This window comes from Ambystoma mexicanum, chromosome 7q (genome assembly GCF_040938575.1).
Source record: "Ambystoma mexicanum isolate Mex_15411 chromosome 7q, UKY_AmexF1_1, whole genome shotgun sequence".
NCBI lineage: Eukaryota > Metazoa > Chordata > Amphibia > Caudata > Ambystomatidae > Ambystoma > Ambystoma mexicanum.
Genome location: NC_090941.1, coordinates 611939352 through 611950888, shown reverse-complemented (window position 1 = coordinate 611950888; position 11537 = coordinate 611939352). Strand labels below are relative to the sequence as shown.

The following is an 11537-nucleotide window of genomic DNA, read 5'->3' as shown; positions in this document are numbered from 1 at the left end:
GAAAGATGGTGTATAGAATGTTTGCCCACAATTCAGGGTGCTGTTTAAGAACAAAATTTGAAAGCCCATCCGGTCCAGGGGCTCTGGAGGAGCTGGCCTTATTTATGTAAAATAGCACATCTTCTCGATCGAATTTGAGAAGGAAAGGAAAATCAATTGGTTTACACAGTGTTTGATCAGAATTAGTCTGCGGGAGATCATAGATGTTAGTATTCTACCCAACTTCTTTCTGATACACCGTTAATTTGGGAGGACAACTGAGAGCAAGTTGTAGTCGAATTGATTAGCTTCCAGATCTGAGAGGTGGTTTTACCCTGAACTGTGTGCAGCCACTGCTCACCATCCCTTTGGAACATTTCTGCTTTATGACCGCGTAACCAGTTCTTGTAGTCGGTCTTCAATTTGCGTAAGGACGACTCGCGATAATGTAGTGGAAGAAGCAGAATTTGCCTTTTTTGTTTGCGAAACAAGGACTTTCTGAGTCTGACTGATTGATCAAATATATGAGTTGGGCATGCATTATAGGGCAACTTACTTCTAGATATACCAGGGGAAGCAAATAGATTCATTTTGTCACGATATTCCAAGGGATTTTGTCCCTGCTCTATGAGGAGATGATTGTCCTTCACTAATTCGTGATTAAATGCTTTCAGGGCAAAGTTAGTCCAATGCAGTCTGTTGCGCTGAGAATTTATGGTCAAAGTCCCCAACTGTTGCTGATGAAGCTGTGATTTGGCTTGAGCATGAACCACAATTTCGGCCAAAAGCATCAAGTGATCACTAGATGAAGAGGGGCAGACAGAGAACTTAGAAATCTGCCCAAGTAGCACTCTATCAACATACACATAGTGAATGGTTGCTTTGTATGAACCACCTGACCACGTATAAGATGGGGGGATGTCGCTTTTGAATGCACCATTTAGCATAATCAGATCCCAAGTTTCTACAAAGTGAGACCACAGGGTAATCCGTTCAGAGTTCTTCTCCTTGGAAGATGTGAGTACATGTATGTTCAAATCTCCAGCAAGAATAACATGCGCAATATCAGTAGTAATGGCAACCTCTTCCATGAGTGAATTAAGATCTTTGAAAAAGGAAGAGGTTGATATTGCAACAGGATTCCAGTAGAGATTAATAATTGCAAATTTAAGTGACTGAATCAAGATTAGCTCTATATTATTATTACTATTATTATTATTATTATTATTATTATTATCTCTATATTATTATTATTATAGTATTATTATATATTATTATGTGCAAAGATTAACGCTGACTACCCTTCGCCTTACTAGGTTGAGTACCTCTGGGATTAATAAGGACACAATTCCACAAAGCTGACATGACAGTTGGAGTAACACAAACTTAAATATATGGATATCAGATGCATTATCTGTTCATATGTCCTTCTCCAAGATGGCTGACTCCTTTTACCATAACGCATCCTACGTCTGACGTTTGCCACTTATTGGCAGTCTGATACCGAAGCAGGGTTGCCTAGCAACGGTTTAGTTTACTAAAGTAGCCGACTCCGCCATCGCTTCATGCTGAGTGTGGCGGAGAGCAACTGTGAACTGGTTACGAGCAGACCATGTTACGCTATGGTAAAAGATATTTATTGTTCACACCTGCAGTAACTTAAGCTGTACTCCATTACCTGCAGCTAATCATCAACGTTATCTTTTACATCATAGACATTGACGGCCGCACAAAGTCAGACACATTCCAAATAAGGAATAAGCATGATGCCCTTCCTCGTTTCCACCTCCCATCACAACAGCACTACTAAGCGGAAGGGAATGTTATGAGTAGATTCTAAGTATCACAATATTCTCACTTTTCTAGCCCCACACGTTCACGCTATTCCCAACAGGCATGCTTAGAGGCTGCATGCTTGCAACAGTAGAATGGAAAGGAATGAGATAAGAATGTTTATTTTCACATTTATTAATTTGAAGTTTATAATGTTTTGCTTATTTTGTTTTTCTGTTTTTCTTATATGTTTTTATATTTGTTGTCATTTTTGTTGGTAATTGTTTGGATTTCTTGTGGTCAAAATGCATGCTACTTTATGATATTCTTACTTTATGAATGCATTGCACTTCGAATACTGATTTTTGGGATCAACACCATGTCGATTATACTTGATTACATAAATTTGAATGCACTACGTGCCGTTTGCGCATGTGAATTGGTAATGGCCTTGATGGCTATCCGATTTTTCAGTGGATATAACTTAATTACCCATGCGCTATTGTATTTATTTTACTTGATACATGGACTGATGTTTGATTTGTATGATCAGATGACTCGTTTATGCCCTGAAGAAGAACCTAAGATGGTCCGAAATGCATCAGCAATTGGTGCATCTGCATTTACCTTTAAATTAATAAAATGAAAGCCAACCTTTGGCGAATAAGAGTGTGAAGAATACTACTTTCTATGAATCTCATTGTGTTTTCATAAAAGACATGGCAACAGAAAAGCGCTACTTCTACTTAACCACATAGTGGATATTAGGGTGTGCAGCCCACATCGAAGTCTAGAGAGCTCAGTCTTTTTCTTCACAGTAAAAAAAGTAAGTCCCATTCCTAACAGAAGTTTTTTAGAAGCAAGTACAAATATATTTTGACTGTAACACAGAAATCGGTTTGTAACAAATATTTCTTTGCACCTAGTTATTTATGCACATTAAAATAAACATTTTACCCCTTCAGATCGAGCAATAATAATAGGAGTTTCATCCTACGGCACTCTGCGTACTAGTAGTCCAAACATGACCATTAGCAGTATTGGTGAAAGCGGTGGAAAGGGCAACTTATGTGTCTTTTCCCTATTTTATTTGGGAGTCTTTTTTGAGAGTACTTGCTGATTTATAGGGAGTAAAATTGTCTGTTATGCACCTTGGGCTGGGTTCCCAGAAGTGTTTTAAAATGGCACAATCCCATAGGAAAACGCTCTGTGAATCAGGCCCCCTTATCTGTAGGGCCCATTATAGGAGTTAGTTCACAGAAAAGGGTAGGGCTGGGCTTTTTGATCCAGTCTGGTTTTCAGAATATCCACAATACTTTTTTATGAGAGAAATGTGCATGTAATGAATTCCAGTTCTAGTTATTCGCATATGTTTGTGGTCATTCTGAAAACTCGACTGAACTTCGTCATTGGGCAGATTGACAAGAGGAGCCCTTGAATATGGGCCTCAATGCTTCAGCAGGTGGAGAAATTCACTTGATAGAAAATGGTTTGCATTTCCCCATTGGAAATATTCATTGCTTTCCGACGTGCCCCCCTTGTGTGTCCATTTCCCAAAAGACAAATGCATTATACAGAGAACGAAAAGAAACCTGAATTCATTCATGTGATCCCGTGTGCATTACATGAACATTACAGTAGCTACCAAGAAATACTAGTGAGGGTCAATGCAAGAATAAGGGCCGTGTAGGCAGTCGCCTATGGCACCACCAGCAGAGGGGCACTATTTTGGGCCTAGTGACATAAAATCTGACCACGTTGTACGAAAGGTGGCAACCCAAATAGCACTATACCTGTGGTGCATAAATCATAACCCAGGCCCGGTCCCAGTTGATGTCCATTGTGCCCGTGAAACAGCCTGCAAGCAGAGGGTAAGCAGAACAGGAAGGAGGCAACAAGCTGTAGGTTCAGTAAATAGTTTATTCACAGGTTTGGCGTTGCTTGTCATAGTACGCACCGCATGTAAATCAGATGAGGACTACTATACAGCAATGACATTTTCCATGACTAAAATCTCCCTGTCCCCGCTAACAGTCTGAAGCAAATAATGTATTGGCTGATTGTAACATGGGGTATCGGTGCTACAATGGCAGGGCCTACGCTTGTGTACATGATCGAGTGCCATCTTGTCAGATTGCTCACATAATGAAGGTTATAATACCGCTCTTCCTCTGCTAGTGGAACTACTATTGTAAAATGGAACCTACCGCGTGGACGCCCCCGCATCCACGAGAGAAAACGACTCTGCTGATTGTTTGCCAAGAACTAAGACAGTTTAGTCACCAATGCCACCATTGTAAGGCTTGTGAAGGACTTGCTGCAACTGCTTGTTGAATGTGATGTGCTACTACAAACTTGTACTCGATGGGTGATACATAGTTGTAGTCCATGATCAGTTCAACCAAAAATAAAGTGAATTTGGTTATAGAAAATGTTCAACAACAACGATGGAATTCCAAACTTGAAATATTCCCAGGGTTTCCTGAAAAGATGCAAACACTGGCTAAGAAGCAAAGCTGTTTGGATACACCAATATGGCTGGCATGCCTTGTGCTTTTTTTGTTAACCCTCTGAGTACTGCTCGTATAGTCTAGCTGAAGTGATCCACCCGGGATCCCATCCAATGCAATCATCGGATAGTCCTTCCATTCAGACGGTGACTGTGCAACTTTTCATCCGGTCACACCAAATCAATGTCAGTTGACGACAGGTGACAGAGGTGTGCCGCGCCCCAGATAACATCATTCCACTGCATTTACTGCTTGCCCAATCGCTGTATTTGTTTTCATTGCAGTGAGATAATACCACTCTGCCCCAGAAAAGAGTCACACGTGTCAACTTTATGCATCTGCAAGAGGTGAGGTCTGTGTTGCATACATATACATATATTTGCATTTATACATATTATTTAGCACCGGTATTCGTTGACACTCCACATTATATATACACTTTTTAGGGAAAGACTATACATTTCTGGGTTGTGCTTCATGGTAACTTGGATGAAGGAGTTTTGGGGTGACCAATTTAAGCAACTGAGAAAACGTACAAGACTAGGAATACCATTTCTGTACGCGTCCTGTTTCTCCTGCACAAGGTGTATGTATCCTTGGAAAGAAAGGGTTAAAGGGATAATCCGGGAAAAACCCGGTTCTGTAAAGTGCAAGGATAGGAATCAGCACATAACAGGTTGAAAACTAGATGTTCTATGGATTAGGTACCAAAAAGGAACAGAGATACAGAGATTAGGTAAAATGTCACCCGCAAAGGAGAAGATGGGAAATGAATGCAGCCAACTGATTCCTTTATATATGCACGGACCAATTTAGAAATATCACCCCAGCTTCAAATACTGCTCTGGATTTGTTGATTTACAGTTTCTTAGGGAATCTCACGAGGACTGAGGAAATCGATTTTGAATTAAAACATATATATTTTGCAGTATAGGAGGCCAAGCCAAATACTAGAATCAACCGTTTCAATGGATTAGATCTGAAATTAATATGTAATCAGGTATCACAATTAGTTGATTAGGACAACCAAGATGGGATCAGTCTAGGCGATTGGTTGATGCAAGTTGAGACAAAAATAAATAGCCATTCAGACTTCTCAATTAGGATAGTAAGCACAGAAGTAGGCTTTAAGGGGGTTGATTTGGAAAGTGAATACGCTGGATTCTACCCTAGAAACAAATTATTATTTTAGAGAGCATTGAGTCCAAGGGGCCATGTTTAACTTTTTTGAGGTACATTAACTTTGAAGTTACTGACCATGGGGATTGCGGGGGGACAGGCATTAATGAAAAGTGAGCACTCAGAGGGTTAACACTTGCTAAAATTACATAATTGCAGACTTTAGCTTGACTAATGAAAACATTCATTCCTTCGATCTTCGAAAAAAATGCAAAATACTCTTAACCCTTTGAGGATCATATTAGCAGCAAGTTTCCATTTAGATAAGGAACACAGGTCTTTGCATTCAGGCAAGATGTAAACGCTCTGTTCGTTCTTCCCTTCAAGGTCATAAACATTATTTCCAGGTCCTATGGTTTTTAATAGAATTGAAAAGAAAGCAATTTTCAGAGTCTCAAAGGGTTAAGCCAGAAACGAGATGGAGAGTGTTTTCTTAGAATGGTGAGTTAGGTGAGCGAACGGTTTCAGAGGAGCTTGGCGAATAGTCTTCGGACTCTGAGGTGAGTTCAGGTGTCACTGGCTGGGCTTCATACACTCGGCTTCTCACATCCTGGTGGCGTCTTCGTCGGAAAACCTGCCTCTCCTTATCAAGAGCGGTGGTCTGGCGGGGACATAAAGTAAGAAAGGAAGAAATTAGGCTGTGAGAATAGCATGTTCCACCAAGTGGTAAGTGAAGACAATTCAGTTCAGCTCATACAGGAAAGAGGTCTACTCCTATTATCCGACAAGTATGATTGTCCTTCAGCCTTAGAGGGAGCAGGAATCTTGCCTCCTATATATATGTTCAAATGAATGTGCGGTATTATAAACTCGTACAGACATAGACTAAGAAATACGATGGATACAATGATGATCGCTTTGCTACATGAAATGAAATGAGTACATTTACCCGGGACATAATTGCTCCGCTGCACTATGCCGGGAAACAGAACCTCACAGTAAACGTCACACCAAGACAGACGGACCGGGGCATGTTCTGGGATGCCTAAATGGAGAAGGCTGGAATCTAACATGTATATGCCCCTAAAATGGGACAACCATGGCTATTTTGGCAATATTTCCTATTTTTCACGTGGTGGGTTTGTGATTATTCTCCTGTCTCTTTTCATATTATTACATTTCCACTAAAGGTGTTGCATGAACATTTTAACAATGATATGTGTTGAACAGTGCAAAAGGCTTATATGTAAGCCAGACGCACTTAATAATATATATATATATATATATATATATATATATATATATATATATATATATATATATATATATATATATATATACTGTGTTTTAGCAAGTTATATGTTTCTGATGTATTGCTACTTTGCATTGTTTTATGCGGGCTTTCAGGCACAATGAACTGCTTTGATATATATGAAGATAGTAATACCGTACAAAATACAATGAAAAAAATTAGTAAAGATAAAAACAAAAACATAAATTTAGATGCAAGCATTTTGAGATCTTCCAGCACCTATGCTAGGTTAGCTTACAAAATGAAATGAAAGGAAAGGGAACTGCCTACAATCTTTCACATCAAAGCTCCTCTAGTGGTGTTTAGTTGGAGCCCTGGTGCAGGGCTTTCCACTCTTGGAAATGTATCTCAGTGCATGTGCCAGAATCAGACAAGCACCAATCAATATTTATTTCCAAAGCAAAAGTTTACTAAGACGAAAGATAGGTCCTAATATGCATGTACTTGTTTTCAATCAAGAGTGACTAGATGCCAGCAGCGATTGGATCTTCACAACTGCGGACTTCCATGATCTTGGTCATTTGCCGTAGTTTGCAGTAGTCTCATTTCTGGTGCCGTACACATTCATGCTGGTGTTCCATTGGCATATGCCGAAGCTTCAGAATAGCCAGCAATCTCATTCTCCTGTGATACTATTGTATAGGGCATTATGTAGTGTGGCAAAGTTTAGAGAAGCACTGCCAGCTGTGTCAGACCGTGATTATTTGATTTAATGTAGTGTTCAGGGATGGATAAGCTAACACAGAGTTTAAAATATAATGCACGAAATGGCTGTGGAATCACGTCTTGGAGTCATGTTAAGCTATATTATTAAAACTGAATATTAACACTGTCAGTACTCTCAGTATCTTATTACTTTATAGGCCCCCTACGATGGCGCCATTTTTTGAAGAACAATCATTGGACTTTCTTGATGGTATTTCCAAACATCAAGCAGCTCTTTTGCCGTTGGTCGATTTTAACCTGTGGGCTAATAATTTGGTGGATTATGATGCAAGATCTTCATTAAAACCCCTTCAGGCTGAAAGCCTGGATCAGCATGTTAAATCTCCAAAAGATAAAGGCATAAATACCCTGGATTGGATCTTATCAAAGAATCAGAAGGTGTCCGTAATTATTGTGGAGGATTGCATTTGGTCTGACCATTGTTCTCTTCTACCCCTCCCTCACTTCTCAAATAAGAATTCTCAGCTGGGTAAGCTACCGGCTCCTACTAGGAATTTATGAAAGGTTACACATAAGGGCTTTGAATCCTTAGTTATTCCATTATCACCATCTTTGGATGATAATATCCTGCTTGCAGATTTTATTCATGATTTTAGAAAAGCAACTAACCAGGCTTTTGATATGCTAGCGCCTATGAGACTTGCGAACCAGAAAAGAATCTGCTAAATCTAATCATTAGTTCACTCCAGATGTCTTAAGTGCTAGGGTAGTTAAACCTAAGGCAGAGCGCAAGTGGCAAAAAAACACCCAACTAACTTTACCCTTGATGCTTATAAACATTCAGCTAGGCTTTTTAAAACTGCAGTATTTAATGCTAAAGAAATACATTATTAATGCCAGAATAGTAATGGCGACATCAAGACCAAAAGAATTGTTTACAGTTCTTAAAAGAGTTAAAGGGGACTACGGTTGAATCTTCCATTGTAATGGACAATAACTGCTGTCAATGAATTCATGATGGTTTTATTCAGAAAACATCGCAACACCAGCAACGCACTTTAATTCAAGTAAAGCCAGCGCACATTATAGATGAGGCAACGACTCCTTCTAGTAGGTCAAAGTATCCTTGGTGTCCTTTATTTGCTTTTAAAGTGGTATCGGAAAGAGAAGTTACAAAGATTGTACTCAAGATGAAACCTACATCATGTAAGGGGGACATCTTTCCTGCTTCCTTGTGTAAGGATTTCCTCAGGACCCCTGTTCCATGGGTCACTAGATTTATTAACCGCTCCTTTCAGGAAATTTCTGTTGCATACAATATTAAAGAGGCTTGGATCACAGTTCTCTTGAAAAGGGAGAATTTGGATCCAACTGAACAGGGAATTATAGGCCCATTACTGATGTACCCTTTGTACTAAAAATACTTGGCTGAATAGCATGCTGCCAATACCAGAAATATGTATAGAACCAGGATATTCTTGCCTCTGGAGAGTCTGGGTTTCGTGTTAATCCTGGGACCGAGACTGTGATCTTGGATTTCAAATCTATCATCGCAGAAATAATTGATAGAGGTAGCACGGCACTACTTCTGTTATTGGATCTTTCCGCTGCCTTTGATCTGGTTGATCACACTCTCCTGGCGGATAGACTTGTCAAGGTGGGCGGTTGGGGACTCGCTGCACCTCTTTGGTTCAAATCTTTTCTTGGACCTAGAACTGCACATGTGGTAAAATGTAGTGCTCAATCTTCAAGAGCATCACTTATCTGTGGCGTCCTGCAGGGCTCTTGTTTGTCACAGCTGCTTTTGAATATTTACTCTAAGCCCTTGTGTGACCTTCTTGCCACCTTGCGGATACAGTTTGCAAATTATGCGGACGATAGCCAGATTGTGATTGAGCTAACTGGGTCTTATAATACCAATTTAGAAAGAGTTCATGAAGTTTTTCAGGCAATACAATTATGAATGGCTGCAAATTCTTTAGCTCTGAACAATTGCAAAAAAAGAGCTGCTCATTCTTGGCACCAAACAAAAGCTGAACAAACTCGATCAACAGTACAAACGTGTCTTAATTGCTGGTAATGTTATCCAACTTTCCGCATCTGTTAAAACATTAGGTGTTTTTTTACCCACATGTATCCTTCAAGAAACAGGTGTCACACCTTAAGTCCTCCTGCTCTTATTACGTTCACCTTCTATGGCAGATTCGCCCCTATCTCTCAGAGGCAAATAGAGCATTAATGGCTGCTGCTATTGTTAATACAAAACGAGATTATTGCAATAGCTTACTAGTAGGTACTTCTCAATAATGTAAGGAAGTTGCAGGTGATATAAAATGGAGCAGTGCGAGCTGTCTGTGGACTGGGCCGTTGGTCTCAGGTGTCTAAAGCTCGCAGGAAGTTGCACTGGATTCCGGTTGATCAGAGAATTCAGTTTAAGGGCTCTGTGATGGTGATTTAGTGTCTCATAGGTGAAGCCCCTGTATTTCTTTCATCAAGTGTCGAAAAGACTCCCCTTAGGCCAACTCTACATTCTAATAACAATGTCAGACTTCTTCAACTTGAAGTCCTTCTTAGGAAAATGGTGGTGCAAGCAAACCGCTCTTTGGAATACCCTTCCTCCGGATCTCAGAGGATGCATACCAACTGCTCAATTTAAGAAACATCTTAAGACATTTTTGATTGATAAAGGAATAGGCTATACTGCATGTCTTCCTCTTTTCTCACTAACTCCCTGCTGACCTTTTAATTGTTTTTTGTTGTCTGTCTGTGAGCGCCCTGAGGCCTTTGGGTGAGTGGCGCAATAGAACAGTTAGAGAGATAGATAGAGCGATAGATAGATGGGTAGATAGAGAGAGAGAGATAGATAGATAGATAGATAGATAGATAGATAGATAGATAGATAGATAGACAGATAGATAGCTATAGAGATAGATAGACAGACAGACAGAAAGACAGATAGACAGACAGACAGACAGACAGACAGACAGACAGACAGACAGACAGAGATAGATAGATAGATAGATAGATAGATAGATAGATAGATAGATAGATAGATAGATAGATAGATATATAGCTAGAGAGAGAGACAGAGAGAGAGAGAGATAGATAGATGTTATGTTAAACAAGTCTGTTCTTAAGTAGGCATCAGGATGAGCTTCTCGTCTCCACACCAATCAAACCATCAGAGCATAGCTACAGTACAATGTTAGGCACAATTGCAGAGCCACATTGGTATTTGCATGTGTTGTGTGTCATTTTGTCAAATAAACTTGGATGAGCTTTCTCAAAAGTGGCACACGCCTCCTGCAAATCTTCTGGTGAGATACAGGTATGGTTGCGGGTTCCTGTAGATTTTCCTTGCAGCCCAAATCGCCTTTAAGAGCCATAAGTGTTTAGGGAAGCTTGGGAGAAGTGTGGGCAAGTTTGGGCCAATTCTTGGGGAGAAGCATACAGAAATAACTTGAAAAGGCTTCAGGAAGGGAGGCAAAGGTAAGGGGAAAGCGAGGGGGTCAGGCGAGGATGGGTGGGGGTTAGGAAATTGAGTCATGTGTATCTGTGAATGTTATATAGGTGGGACAGCACATTAAACTCGGCAGTAAGAGAGCTCAGTCGATGAAGGCACCAACTGTAGTGATCTAAGTGTAACCTGCAGGTCCCAAGTTTGAATCTGAGTAAGAAGAACTCATTCTTCCAAATTAGTAAAGTGGAAGTGCAGAGTTGTAAAACTGCATGTCAGTAGAGCAAACTCAGTCAGGTGTGCTTGGGTCTGCATTTCATCATTCAAAGGTCGACACACACAGTATTTCAGAGGTTTATAATGTTACAATATAGGGAATTCATAATAGACATGGACCGCTCAATGGCCTATTGGGCTGGGGAAGTGTCATTCGTGAATTAGTGGCACATGAAGTTGCACGCTGCTGATTTTGCTTCCATGAGCACTACTGGGTTTATTTAATCAATTATAGGGAGGGTGCATGGCTGCAGATGAATGACATCAGAAAGGCCAGTAGGGCTGAGACAGAGTCAGTCATATGTCCAGCATTCATGATATAGACTCTGATGTTCGTTAAAGGAATACCATTTAGTCAGGCAGGATTGCAATGTCATGAGCTCTGTTCCTGGGAAATAGCACACTACATATATCTACATTAAGGGGCCTATTTTCAAATCTTTTG

The 11537-nt window shown here is 40.2% G+C and overlaps 1 protein-coding gene across 5 annotated transcripts in view; it reads right to left on the bottom strand.

Moving 5' to 3' along the window:
* Positions 1–3654: 3654 nt before the first annotated feature.
* DCLK1 (doublecortin like kinase 1) overlaps positions 3655–11537 on the bottom strand; it is a 1453755-nt gene continuing 1445872 nt past the window's right edge. For 4 of the 5 annotated variants that reach the window (XM_069640761.1, XM_069640762.1, XM_069640766.1 and 1 more), the window contains one exon: positions 3655–6042. In XM_069640761.1, the coding sequence (XP_069496862.1) occupies positions 5875–6042 (168 nt within the window). In that variant the 3' untranslated portion in view covers positions 3655–5874. Of the gene's footprint in view, positions 6054–11537 lie in introns of all 5 variants that reach the window. The other variant, XM_069640764.1, reaches the window with a different exon arrangement.